General features: G+C 41.4%; 1 protein-coding gene and 1 long non-coding RNA gene across 2 annotated transcripts; both read left to right on the top strand.

The window, feature by feature from the left end:
• Window positions 1-358: 358 nt before the first annotated feature.
• On the top strand, window positions 359-6,500 carry LOC134616751 (UDP-glucuronosyltransferase 1A1-like). Its single transcript, XM_063461735.1, has 9 exons — window positions 359-865; window positions 3,498-3,561; window positions 3,643-3,791; window positions 4,000-4,127; window positions 4,214-4,307; window positions 4,442-4,567; window positions 4,642-4,729; window positions 4,823-5,042; window positions 6,139-6,500. Exons 1-9 carry the CDS (start codon window positions 359-361, stop codon window positions 6,407-6,409), a joined length of 1,647 nt encoding a protein of 548 aa, XP_063317805.1. The 3' UTR covers window positions 6,410-6,500.
• Window positions 6,501-10,665: 4,165 nt separating this feature from the next.
• Window positions 10,666-12,152, top strand: LOC134617399 (uncharacterized). The gene is made up of 3 exons (XR_010091525.1): window positions 10,666-10,830; window positions 11,724-11,807; window positions 11,931-12,152. It is a non-coding gene; the product is annotated as an uncharacterized LOC134617399 (long non-coding RNA).
• Window positions 12,153-15,024: the final 2,872 nt, after the last annotated feature.

The raw sequence follows: 15,024 nt of genomic DNA, 5'->3' as shown, positions 1-15,024 counted from the left end.
AAAGATGCAGATAGTTGACCCTCAGTGTGGTTCCAGGGAGGTTTGGAAAAAAACTACTGTTGAGAAATACTGCGATAACGCTGCTCTTTGAAACTGCATTTATGTTTCAAAGGGCTAAAGATTGCTTTAGCAGGGTTATTGCACTCATGCTCCTCTCACCTAGATTCCCAACAGAGACACACGCGAATCAAATCTGCTAATTCACAGAGGAATTCAAACAACCTATTCAGAGGAGCCTGCAGAGAGAAGAGCTTGGTTCACAGCTGTAGAACTTAAAGCCCAGAGAAGCGGGTGTTTCCTTTGCCATTCCCCCGAAACTTTCTCTGTGCTCATTTCAGTCAGCTGTTGACTAAGAACTATGAGGACAGTAGGAGTCTTTGTGTTTTTGTTGCTTAACATGGCCATGGAAATAAGCGGTGCTGCAGATAGAGAAAAGTCCAGTTCTGAGAACAAGCTGAAGACAGAAGAGGCTGAACTTCCTCACACCAAGCTTGCAAGTTTTTCACAGTTTTTAGGCAAACTGCTGGTGGTGCCCATGGATGGGAGTCATTGGATAGGTCTTAAAGCCATTGCCCAGGAAATGGGTCGCCGTGGACACAGAGTTACGGTGGTGATGCCAGAGACCACCATACGAATGGGCCCGGGGAAACATTATGACACTTTGACCTATCCTGTACCTTATGACAAGGCTTACATCGACTCTGTGATGTCCACACACAAAGACATCATGAAAAAATCCTCACAGCCTTTCATGGAGAAGATCAAGAAACGGTTCAAACAGTTCCGGGCCATTTCTGATTTTCTGCACATCACTGCAGAGAAGTTGCTCTTCAATGCCAGTCTCATATCACACTTGGCCCAGCAGGTGAGTACAAATACAGAAGATGAACACAACTTTGGTATCAGCTGCAAAACCAACATTGCAGCTTAAGCTTTGCAAATTGTACATGGAGGGTCTTTTGTTGGTATGGAGATGCTCCTGTTCAATATGCAGTGTTGGGAAGGTTACTTTTAAAATGTATTCCACTACAGATTACAGAATACATGCCCCAAAATGTATTTTCTAACGTATTCCGTTACGTTACTCAATTACAGTAACGTATTCTGAATACTTTGGATTACTTTATATATTATCATGCTTTTTACAACTACATGAATGTACTATTCCTATGTGACTTATTACTATTACTGAAGGCTACTCGCCATACCAATACCGACTAGATTTTTAAATCTTAATATAAAATGAGTAACAGTAGGGTGAACATTAGGTAAGGATGCACTTTTTGCAGCGATCTCGTATAGAAAACTATTCCACGCGTATATAAAACAGGTCCGCGGCTCCAAACGGTAGTAAAGGGACCTCTGGCTAACACGTTGGGTTCGTGTCGGGCTCGTAGCCGAAAACTTTGTTGTCTGGGTCAACTTTGCTAGCGAGAGACAGAGAGAGGCGTTGAAAGGCTGCTCCAACGGAACTTATTGTTTCGGAGAAAAACACGAAAAAAGTGTACAGCCGAGTCTTAATAGCTTACTTACAACTGGGCTCGTCAGGCACTCCTTTTGGCTGCAGTGGTTATTATTATATTTACATGCTTCCATCCCCCGCTTCTGGTCGGTGACAGCTCTTACTTTTCCACTCTCCTTTTTCTCCCTCCTCGCGCTCACAGACACATAACAGGTATGGCAGTCCATTCTCCCTGCAGCACGGACTACACTGCCCATGAGGCTACATTCTTTAGGGCGATGCCTGTAACACTCTGCCTATTGCCTTCATATTAAATCATTTTTGTGAATAATTTTTTAAAATATTTCTTCACGTAATTATGCGGGCCGCAAGTAGAGGTGACATGGGCCACGAGATTGAGACACAGGCATTAGAGCCTCTTAATGTGTGTTTTGTTTGGGGCGTGGAAACCAAAATTAGAGCGGGCATAGCCTAACATATGAAACAGGAAAATACCGCCGTGTAATCCCTTTATTTCAGCAAAGTAACTCTATTCTGAATACCACCTTTTTAAACGGTAACTGTAACGGAATACAGTTACTCATATTTTGTATTTTAAATACGTAACGGCGGTACATGTATTCCGTGACTCCCCAACACTGTCAATATGGTAGTCCAAATGCAAATGTTGTTGTGCATCTCTTAATGTAACAGTAGTGGTTGACTGTGCATGTTGCATTAAATATTAATTTATATTATTATTAATTGTCTCATGCAATATATGACAGCAAATATAGGACCCATTTATCAGTTATGTAAAATTACAGTATTAAAAGATAAAATATTAATTCAACAGAAGAACGTTGAGGTGTGTGGAGAATTTAGCTGTGATCTGGGAGATCCACAAAGTGAGGCAGATGGGTTTCCCACCCATGGAGTTGATCATGCACAGGATTGTGGCTCAATCCTTATTCCCAGCACTGGGAGAGAAATGGGAGTCTGGAATTATGGGCAGGTTGAGACGATGGAAAAAGAACAACAAGGGAAGTCTATCTGGGTTTCCAGTTCTTTAACTGAAGAAGCCTTTTGAATGAGAGCTGAAATGTCTTTAAGAAATTTGAGGAAGTCCCGTTGCTTTCTTTCCAAGCTGCTTAGACAGCAAGGGAAGCCTAATTACCACCGTGTGGATGGAGACAATCTGATGGGAAACCAAAGTCAAAGCCCCCGGATAACCAAGCAGATAACCCGGAAGTGCTGGAAGCACCTAAAAGGAGGAAAATAGAAAAACCACGCCACGCAGCCCGCCCCGACACTGCGGTTTCACACATCAGAACAATAAAAACTATACAGTCTTCATCAGGTCTTAAAGTCACTCCAACTTCACATGAACTATAAAACATATTACACCATGTCATTGTTTATTTAACACCTTTAAAAACTCTTAAGGACCAGATGATGTTTATTATGTCCTAATATGTAAAACCAAAGACAGGAAAAAGGGTGCACTTACATTTTTACCATAACTGTATGTGAACAGTTACAGTGGTGGATGCTCATATTAAACTTAAAATTTCAGGTCAGGGTATGTGCAAGTAAACTGTAGACATCTGAATGCTCAGTTTATGGTAGTGTTTATTCTTCTCTTGACAATGAATAAAGTCAGAAGTCAGAGGATATGCCAAACATAAATGTACAACTCTGGCTGGTGTAGCATGCACCTGGTGTTCAAATCTTCTAGTTATGAGCAACAGCCAATGAGAAGAAAAGTTTACGTAAAGGGGGAGGGGCTAACAAAAACGCTTCTGCTGGACTGATGATGAACTGGGGGGTTGCACAAAGGTCCAGTAAAGGATCAAAACGGAACTATGAGACATGCAATGCTGCCCAAGATTCAAATGATCATGATGGATCCAGTTTAACCACTTTATGGCTTTGTAGCTACAATCTGTAAAATCCTCCATGTGTGAACCATGTATGCAAGAGAGTGTAGTGCTGAAACACAGTGGGAGATTGACTCCTTTCTGTTTTTCCACCTTCTCCCTGTTTCACTTCGTAGGAATTTGATGCCGTCTTGACAGACCCCATGGTTCCCACGGGCTCATTAATAGCTCGGAAATTAGGTGAGCTCCTCTGCACTCAGGTTATCTGTTTGCTTGTACACCTGCACATTTTCTCACCTATCATTACTCAATTACTTCCAGGTCTCCCTACTGTCAATCTGCTGAGAGGAATCCCGTGTTCCTTGGACATGAGGTCTGCTGGCTGCCCATCTCCGCCCTCATACATTCCTCGCTTTTTCACTGGATACACGGATAAAATGAGCTTCAAGGAGAGACTTATCAACACTTTGGTGAGGCAGCAAGAAGTTAGCACATTCAAGCCTTAAAGCACAGCTTTTCCAGGAATGTTATTTGTAATCTTCTTTCAGACAGTGTGTGGTCACCAACAAAACACTGTTGGTTTGTGGTTTCAGTATTATTAGTATTACAGTAAGTCTTAGTTTTTATGTCTTCAGTTTTGGTGCTGTATTATTGTCCTGTAATGCCTCTGACCCACAGATGGCATTGGTGGAGCCGCTGTTTTGCAAACTGCTGTATTGGCGCTTTGACCAAATAACCCGTGACTTCCTCAGAGAGAACGTGGGCGTGGCTGAAGTGCTTTCAGACTCTGATATCTGGATGCTGGAGTAACACATGCAAATTCTCTGTATTGTTGACATTTGCTGCCTGCGTGAGTGTAAAAAAGCAAACAACTGTTGCTGTATTTAAACAGGAATGACTTCACACTGGATTTCCCACGTCCTCTCATGCCCAATATTGTACTGGTTGGTGGAATTAATTGCAATGTGAAACATCCTCTGCCTCCAGTAAGACTTTATGAGTTTTAGACTCTAAATACATTTATGAACAAACTGATTGACACCACTTACCGTAGGACTGTAAGACCAATCAGGTAAGAGTGATAAATGCAAAGTACTTATGTAAGTTTGTGTTTTGTCAGGATCTGGATTCCTGGGTGTCTGGAGAGCACGGGTTTGTAGTGTTTACTCTGGGCTCCATGGTGTCAGATCTGCCAGAGGAAATCACCTCTGTCTTTCTGGAGGCCTTCAGACAGATTCCACAGAAGGTATATCAGCATACAGTGTATCTTGTGTTATAAATAAATACAGCTAATCTTAATCTACAATAAAACTATGACAGGTCATATGGAGATACACTGGAAAGGTTCCTGACAATGTCCCGGAAAATGTGAAGATGATGAAATGGGTCCCACAGAATGACCTGCTAGGTGTGTGTCTGCAGCAGCACATCCTGAAATGTGAAGCCCGTCGATGTGTCACATATCAAAATATCTGATATTTCTGCATATTTTGTGTCTTAGCTCACCCAGGAGCCCGTGCATTCATCACTCACGCTGGCTCACATGGTGTGTTTGAGGGACTGTGTCACGCCGTTCCCATGCTGATGGTGCCCCTGAACGGGGACCAGCCGGACAACGCTGCGAGGATGGCCAGCAGAGGTGTAGGAATCGTGTTGAACATTTTAGACATTAATACAGAAACTCTTCTGAAGGGACTGAAGGAGGTCATCAATGACAGCAGGTGAGGGAGTCAGCAGACGGCTCACAATGTGATGTTTGATCTACATGATCCTTGTCATTCAATCAAAATGTTCCACTTTGGTCTACAAAACATTTTTCTCAAACAAGCAAATCTTGCAGGTTTTTCCAACCTTATAAACTGTACATTTGAACAATGACTGAAACTAGCCCTCTGAGTAAACAATGGGTCATCATTCTAGCTACATTTCCATGACGGTGACTCTTTGCTAGTCAAGCACACCTAGGGAGTTTCCTATATACACACAAAGTCTGACTTTGTAGAGAGGCTCTCATAATCTTTTTTCCAGCCTGAGCATCAGATACTCTTTTAATGATGTCCTCAGAAATGTCCTTTATTTGTGCCTCAGTGTATTTCTGAGTGTTTTGAATATCAGACTTGGACAGATCCCTGTGCTTTAAACTAAAACAGGGTGCAGGTTTTCGTACTTTCTCCCCTCACAGGTATGCAATGAGTGACTTTTTTTTTGTTTGAGTTAATAAAAGGCCATCATTTCTTCAAGTGGGTTCATGTCACATTATCTAATTTTAGGACTCGTGTTAAACTTGATGGTGGTCACAATAAATGGTAAATGGCCTGTATTTATATAGCGCTTTACTAATCCCTAAGGACCCCAAAGGGCTTTACATATCCAGTCATTCACACACACACACACACACACACACACACACACACACACACACACACACACACACACACACACACACACACACACAGGTGATGGCAAGCTACGTTGTAGCCACAGCCACCCTGGGGCGCACTGACAGAGGCGAGGCTGCCAGACACTGGCGCCACCAGGCCCTCTGACCACCACCAGTAGGCAACGGGTGAAGTGTCTTGCCCAAGGACACAACGACCGAGACTGTCCAAGCCGGGGCTCGAACCGGCAATCTTCCGATTACAAGGCGAACTCCCAACTCTTGAGCCACGATCACCCCTGGCGATTATTTTTGCAGAAAATAAAAAACTCTAACAAACCTTCAACCACTGTACCATTTGTTCTCCAAAGAGCTTTAAATATGATTAAATTCAGCTTATTGTCGTTTTAAAAAACCTGCCCATTTATCTGTGTTTTCAGGTATAAAGAGAACGTGAAGAAGCTGTCAGATCTTCATAACGATCGGCCGTCGGACCCGCTTGAGCTTTCAGTGTATTGGACAGAATTTGTGATGCGGCATAAAGGGGCGAAGCATCTCAAATCGGCTCTCCATCAACTCTACTGGTTCCAGTACTTCAGCCTGGATGTAATAGCGCTGCTGACTACTGTGGTGCTTGTCTTTGTAATGCTGACAGCAAAATGTATGAAGCTATGCTTCCGTAAACTAAGATGGAAGAGGAAGCAGGAATAAGTACAGTTTCTTTTTACTGGGGTTACTGTGATATATTTTGTAACTCTGAGCGACACAAACACAAAAACGCTGACATTTGCTATTTTCACCTCCTCGGACAAAGTTATTAGCGATTAACTACCTTTAAATAATTAACATTATTCACTGTATTACCTGCCTGGTTAAAACCACCGGCCAATTAGTGGATAATATGTCAATTAAACCTCAACTTCACACATACAAGGAGGCTAGCATTATATTAGCAAGAGGCGTTTTTCTGTTTGCATTTATTCTAACATTTATTTTCAAACGCCCCTTCCCTGTCGCCTGCTGCAAGAGCGAAACTAAAACGAACACAGGCCAAAACTGCGAGCACATGCGGCTGAAAGGTTACTCCAATCTATAATAGTGGGGATCACATTCTTTGGTTTCTCAAGTGCATTTAACACAATTCACCAAGAATCGATGCAAGAAACCTTTGATACTACATGCTGTAACCCTCTATAATACAATATATCTGCCTAGCAGAGAATCACATTCCACATATCATTATTAGTAGTAATATCATTAATATATTTCTGTCAAGTGCTGTAACAAAAGAATTTCCTAAATATGGTATAAAGTATTTTCCATCTGTTTAATATATAATCAGGCATCTTTTGGACTCATTTATGAGATAATGAGTTCAAAACAGACACAGAGACGTTAAATAAAAAACCCACAAATGATATTGTTCTGTTTTACAGTTTTATTAAATTTTGCTCATAGACTTGCTGACAAGAGCATTGGAAAGAAAAAAAATATGTACATTTCAGCAGCTGGAATGTTACAAATCTTTACCTCGAGACACTTGTAGTGCAATTAGTTACTGTATTTTTTGGACCATAAGGCGCCTTAAGCAAAACAAAACAGTCAGATAAGTTAAACTTTACTCAACTCATTCTTCTTGCTTCCTCCACTTCTGTACCATTGTATTGTTGAATTCTCTCACAGCCACTCTATTCCCATGTTGTTGCAGTATATTAATGACCAGTGTTGGGTAAGCTACTTTAAATTAGTAACCTAGTTACATTACTAGTTACTTCTATCAAAAGTAACTCAGTTACTTCAAGTTACTCGTTACTTTCACAGTAACTAGTTACTAGGGAAAGTAACTTTGGTTTTACTCAGAATTCTCTTGTTAATGTGTTGCTTCCGTTACTGGATACCCAGCAAGATTGCCAGTCTTCTAGCTTGCTTACTTGCCACAAGTGCACTGTGCCACCTACCAATAGAAAGGAAAAAATAATGTGCATATTTCCACAAGAGAAATCCCACGCCTGGACCGTCATTGACCGCCGCCATGATTCTAGCCTACGTCACAGGGTCACGTACGCTTTTTACATCCAACACGAAAACTGCAGTCGTGGTGCTCTCGATTGTACTCAGAACTCGGAAATTCTGCCTTCTTAATAGGAAAATGTAGGTAACACCAGACTGCAGATGAGCTGCATACAGAGCTGGACTGGGACAAAAAATCGGCCCGGGCGTTTTGACTAGAGACCGGCCTGCCATTATAGGAAAAATCATAAAGCCTTTGAATGAAAACAAATGCTGTTGTGACAGTGATGTACACAGTTTTCATGGTATATATGTATCAATCTATCAATCGTTTGTTGTAAGATTCAGATAATTATTTTTTAAAAGCTAGATATTTTAAATGAGAATAAGAAAGAAAAGTACTTTGTGCCCCCCTCTCCCTGTTAATGCCCTACCTGGCCCCCTGGCAACACTTTGCTAGACCCGCCCCTGCACAGTTACCAGCTGTCAGCTACTTAGAAAAGGATCCTGGTGTTATTTGTCTCTCAGAAACAGTTCATAACTTCGCTTCAAATCATTCATGTCACCTAAAAGGTAAACCTGTTTCTCCATCACCTGTTCAGCTCTGATGATTCAGTAAGGACATCTCCTGGTTTCATCTTCATGTTTCACTCTCACCAGATAACCAAACCAACATGACCAGCAGCTTTTACAGCTGTGGCTCCAGCAAACATCAGCTGATACTAGAAATTAATATTAAATAAATTCTAACAACAGCTGACCAAGCTTAAACGTGCTGTTGTCGTTTAGCGCTACATCCGCTGGTTTCCTCTTTCTGGCGCAAAGTGGGCGATAAACAAACAAGAGAGAAAAGCCGATCAGCTGATCATTGATCAGTTTCATGATTGAAGAAGAAACACGAGAGGGAGGGGGAGAGAATGAGAGGAGAAGAGGCAGCTGTGCAGCAAAGACACAGAATAACTCCAGCTTTGTGTCTTTTTCATTCTAGCTGAAGTCCGGGACAAACTGTGTTTCTTTTTTCCTCAGTACGAAACGCGTAATATTTTCTCTAAATACCAGACGATTCCGTTTTTTAGGGGATGGTTGGCACCTCTACTAATTAACTTTATGAACAAAATAAAGTTCAACATCAGTAACATCATAGCACCCACCCAGCTGTATAGTAAACTCCATCATGCTAGCGAGTACCCAGTACGAAAAAGTCAGCGTAACGAAAATAAACTACACCTAAACTGGGTTTATATCTGACCCAGATAGACTGCAGGTCATAACTTCTTACCTGAAGTTCAGTTCACCTGACACTCGGACCAGCGGCCGCCTCGGGCCTCTCCTACTCCTGCGTCTCCTTTCCCTCATCCACCTGCTGGCCTCCACCACTTGCTAATGTTACTGAATCTGTGGAAGCTCCGCGATAGCCACCACACGAAGTAACGAATAACGAGCCTATCTAAATCCCAGTAACGATTAACGCGTTCCTGATTTTGGCATAATAACTAGTTACCGTGCTCGTTACCACAATAATAACGTAGTTACTGTAACGCGTTACTAAATAACGCGTTATTCCCTACACTGTTAATGACTAACCTCGTATTGTGGATGGATTATCTCAGTTGTTCTCCTGACTGAAGTTTGGTCCGTTTACAGCCTCACATTAACTTTTATCGAGTGAAAAAAAGTTAACATTCATCCTCCAGCTTCACTGTGTTTATGTTACGCTAACATAGCTGTGTCGCTAGCGATCACGTAGCACATCATTATATACAAGCTAGTCCAACTTCAGTAACACTACAAAAGTCACTGCTGTTTAGTTTTCTGTCTTCATTTATGTTGGAAGTGATAGCAGAGCTGTACGTTTGAATTTTTTCAGAAATCTCTCAGTCAGAACATGGCATATCATATTTAGGTGGAAACTAGCGAGCTAACTTCCTGTTAACTTCTAACTCCATTAAATTTAATAAATTCTGATTTCATGGATGCCTGAATGTTAAACTTAATTGTTACACCTGGTAAAGCAGCAACATTGATCATTTTATTAAAGATGAAAGAATTTAGACAGTTTTTAACTCTCAGTGATGCTGCAGTGTTCGTTTGTAGTGATGTTCGATTCGTGAACGAATCGTTCAATACTTGAGAATCACTTTACTGACTCGTGAATCATGATTCACAAGCGCAACTGACTCACTGACTCATCCCTGTTGCTGTTAGCAAACTAATTCCATTAGTAGAAATATATCTAGCTTATAATTAAAATTGTGGGGAAATAAACAACAGCCAGTTTATTAACAAAAACATTCCTGCTCTGAACTGGAAGTAAAAACCCTGAGTAGAAGCTCACATCAAGACAATAGCTTCTCGGTTCACAGTAGCATCGCTCAGCTAGCATGCTAACAGCACATTTGAGTTACTCACCCCCTCCCTTGCTGTGCTGAATCATAGCATAAGCGAATCACTCAGGACTCACTAACCCCCTTCCTCCTGGCTCACAGCTCAAACGAGTTGAACGAATCACTGAATCACTCACCCCCTCCCTTGCTGTGCTGAATCATAGCGTAAGGCGAATCACTCACCCTCTTCCTCCTGGCTCACAGCTCAAACGAGTTGAACGAATCACTGAATCACTCACCCCCTCCCTTCTGGCTCACAGCTCAAACGAGTTGAACGAATCACTGACTCACTGACTCACCCCCTCCCTTCCTGTTACGAATCACTCACTGGCTGTGTCCGAATTCAGGGGAAGGATGCTTAAAATGCCATATTTGGAGGCAATGACGTCACAGCGACGCGACGAGGACTGTCCGAATTCAAAGAGCACTCAAAATGTGGCGACAAATGTGTCCTACTTTTCCGTGAATTTGAGGGTTAGTCGTGTCCGAATTCAGAGGAAGGACGCTTCAATGCCATATTTGGAGGCAATGACGTCACGGCGACGAGACGAAGGCTGTCCGAATTCAAAGAGTGCTCAAAATGTGGCGACAAATGTGTCCTACTTTGCCCTGAATTCTAAGGATGGTCCGATGTATCCTTCATGTCCTACTATATCCCAGGATTCATTGCGGGTCATAGAGGAGATTTGTTTCTGATAAGGATGGTGGTCGAAGCGGGAGAGGAAAACACTTTCAAATGTAAGTATATGAAAATCTGGTTGTACAAAAGTTAAATTGTTATAGTGGTCGTTTTGTTAAGCTTTGGGCATCTGCATAGACATGTTTCTTTTCTTTAAAATAACCGTAAACCAGTTTGTATGGGGGGTCCCGCGATTTTTCATGTATTGCTGCTTACATACAGCTAATTTAGATTTTTTCGAATTGGTGATATGTTGTGGGGAACAAAGACCAAACGACTTAATTTATTTAAACGAGGAGAAAACGATCACCTCTTCACTGGGTGAAGAATTGGGCCGCTACGGCGTGGAGGTACAAGAATAAATCAGTTTACACATCATATTCATATGAGTACGGTCCTATTAACCCTCATGCTACAGCAGCGGTCCCCAACCTTTTTTGCGCCGCAGACCGGTTTATGTCAGACACGGAGCGGCCTTTAAGGTATCGCGGATAAATACAACCACATAAAATGATCCGACCAAGACAAAAACTGTGGTATTTTTTAAATATAATAATAAACGTGAATGTGCTGTGTAATTGTGTAACTTTATTAGCAGCGTCCTCCTGAAAATGCGCCAATATTGAGAGTAACATCCTCCTCTCTGCCGCTTAATGCTCTCTGGTCGCTATGGTAATGTGTAAATATTTCTTTCAAAATAAGACACGAAACTACAACAAGGGAAAGACCCAGGGAAACAGAGTTAATGATAAAACCCCTGAAAACCATAAATTTCACAGCGGAGCCTCAACTCTCGTGGCCCGGTACCAAACGACTCACGGACCGCTGCTGTACAGAACCTGTGATGTCCAGACGGTGTTCCTCTGGTGTTCTGCTGTGAAAAATTTTGGGTTTAGGGATTAACATAGTTGCCATGGTTTCCTTTCTTCTCTTATTTGTTGTGTGTGATCAGGACAATTCTGGAGAAGATGGGCCTGCAGGGGAAAGTCACCCCCTTGCAGGCCAGAAGACATGAGATAACTTTAAAGAATACAAAGTACGTATGCGTGTTATCAAGAAGATAATTCTTAAGAACACAAGTTAATAAATGTGCAATTACTAAGAGTTGTTGTGGTGTTTTTATTTGCCTGCTGTCATTTTTGATTTCCTCTGCCTTTAGGATTGCAAGTATCCAGGCTCAGGAGAGGGGGTCAGTGGGAAGCCCACTGCTGCTACTTGGCCCTGGTTTGCCCTCATGGATGAGGTGATAGGACAGAGGCCTTCCATTAAGCCTCTTGTCCAAATGTCCTCTCTCCCTGAGGACACTCCAGGGCCAAGCACAACAGTGGGTGACCAAAACGACAGTGATGACGAAGCGGCTCAGCCACCTACGACAGGGAGAAAGAGGAAAAGAGACAGGGATGATGAGCTGCTAGACCTCATCAGAGAGGACATGAGGCAGCAAAGAGAGGCAGAGAAGAGGAGAGCAGGGAGAGGATGGACAGACTGTTTTCACTTCTAGAAAGATTAGTTCCAAAATGAGTTATATATTGAGAAATTTATTTATTTGAATATATTTGTTACATTGTTATATGTGTTGCATTAGTTTAAAGGTTTTATGTTATTAATAAATTGATTCGAACAAACAGTAATTGTCACTGAACTCAATTTGATTTACAGGCATTTGTAACATGTATGAACATAACGCTAACTTTGAACAATTTTACTTGGATATTTATTTGATAGTAATAAAGTAAATAACAATAACAATTAAACAAGAATATTTCAAATACACAGTATGTAAAGATGGAAAAACAGTATTTTCAGTTGTTCACACAGGATTAACCTGAGTGACCTGTTCCTGGACCGTTTCTTTTACAACTGTAATAGATTACAGGAAGTCTCTGGCAGTGTTGCTGAATCTGCCCGAGCAAGATCAGACATGGATGGGGTGCTGCAACTGAGGTTTGTCTTTTCTGGTCGGGGAGTGGAGAATCACACAGGGTGGTCTGCAAAGAGCTTTAGGATGCTTCCTCCCACTGTCCACTGCATCGTCCATCCACAGGGTTTGCAGGGCTGGCTCAATCAACGGCTGCCACACCACTAAGATGTTTTCAGAAATATGCAAGCAGGAGATGGTGGATGCTATATTATTAGTATAATACTTGTAACTCTGTAGCAGACAACAGTTTGATAAAGTGCTATGTAAAAAAAACAAACAAAAGATTAGATTCTATATGTTTCAAAGATATTTAGTTTATATATTTTATATGATACAGTACATGTGTAAGAATGACCGATGTTGTGCCAAAAAATGATCGTCTGCCAAAAACTGATTTCCGGTTTTTGCCCTAAACTGATTGCTCGTATTTAACCTGCTATGAATAACTTGTTGGTCTATAATATGTGAAACATATGTCAAATGTTTCCCTCATCAATGATATCAAGTCACTTTGAGCCACAAGCAACATTCCTGTAACAAGGTAGAAGCTGCAATCAGTTTTTGGCAGTGACTTTTATATATCCTTTATTTATCCAGTTCACAAACAATCTTGTTGACATTAGAAATTTATTTTTTAAGAGTAATCTGGCCAAGAGGACAGCAGACAGCGCAACAAATATATCAATTGTACCTATAACCAGAGTTATAAAGATACTTGAACAACAGGTAATTATTGTATATATAAAACCCCTTTGTAAACCATGTTCACCGAAGTCTATTTACCAACATACATAAAGATATTACACATATTACACATGGAAACATTGGAAATCAGTTTTGCCAGGCGAACACTTTTTTGGCACAACGCCGGCAATATTTCAATTATCCGTGTAAATATCTCAGTAATTCCTAAATGCGTGTAGATTAAAGGAAATTATTTTACCTGGATATGATTGTCTCTGATGAGCCCAATGTACAAAACGTGCGGGCGACGACGATAAGATTTTTCTAGCTCCTCGAGAATTAAAATTGCCCAAACAACGGCGCGACATTTCTGGGTCCATTTTAAAGTTTTCGCGCTGTGGCGCTAGCGACCGGAAAAACACGCAAGTAAGGGCGGAGTTGAAGGCTAGGAGGCTGTCCACAGCCCATCTGTTATGTTTGAATACAGTCAATGTTGAATACTCATTGTTTGTTCAATAAAGTTTCTATGGAGAAAAAAAGGGGGCTGTCCACAGCCGCTCACTTCCTGACTACCCGTCTGTCTAAGGACACTACCTTGTGACGTAGGTAGGTAGTGTCCTTATGAGCATCCTTCCCCTGAATTCGGACACAGCCACTGACTCACCCCCTCCCTCCTGGCTCACAGCTTCTTCTTCTTCTTCTTCTTGGTTGGCAACCAATGTTAAGGCACTTTATCGCCCCCTGGCTCACAGCTCAGTGGACATTTAGATGAGAAAATATATATTTGACACATTTAAGGAAAATACAAATAAAATAAAAATTAATAAATGTTCCCTTTAGAATTTTTTTGTTCTTTTTTGCTCTAAAGAAAATAGTTGTTTTCTTTTACAATCATTCATCTTAGCAGTAGGATTTACATTAAAAGAGAAACAAATTAAGTTTGAGTGAAAATATACATTTTTGCACTCTCTGGTCAACTGACTCAGTGACTCAAATGACTCAAGAAACCCGATTCACTTTGGTGAGTGACTCATTAAAACTCGATTCAGTAAAAAGAATCGAATTTACCATCACTATTCGTTTGAGATTACTATGAGTCGCGAGGCTCCTGACTACGGTAGCCGTAATGCTCCAACAATCCATCAAGCGGTGCTGCTTCGTAGCTTACCAAAGTCGTACTAAAACGTTTTTTGACGGATTTTTGAGCGCCTGTACCACATAAAATCGCTTTGAGGTCTGTAAGCACGACCAGAATTCATACATAAGGCGCACTGTCGGTTTTTGACTAAATTAAAGGATTTTAAGTGCACCTTATAGTCTGCAAAATACGGTACATAAAATTATGTGCAGATTCTTAATAATCAGTCACACACTACATATACAGACTTTCTAACCAGGCCGCCATGCTGTCCTCGATAGTGATTGTGGCTCAGAGTCCAAGATGCCTTTTGGCGTGGGGATTTTGTGCTCTCGCGCGTCCCATGAGTGAATCAGAGTTTGCTTTTTGGGTCGACCATTTCATTCAGAGCATGCAGGTTCTCCCCCTCGGGAGGCTCAGGTCATGCACTGTGGTCTGGAGACAAACACTTGAATTTAGCCCCCCATATTAAATCTAATATATACTGGGAAGACTACAGTACAGTTGTGT

Source organism: Pelmatolapia mariae, linkage group LG18 (assembly GCF_036321145.2).
Source record: "Pelmatolapia mariae isolate MD_Pm_ZW linkage group LG18, Pm_UMD_F_2, whole genome shotgun sequence".
Taxonomy (NCBI): Eukaryota; Metazoa; Chordata; class Actinopteri; order Cichliformes; family Cichlidae; genus Pelmatolapia; species Pelmatolapia mariae.
Note: the sequence above shows the minus strand (reverse complement) of the source record. Positions and strands in the feature narration are given on the sequence as shown.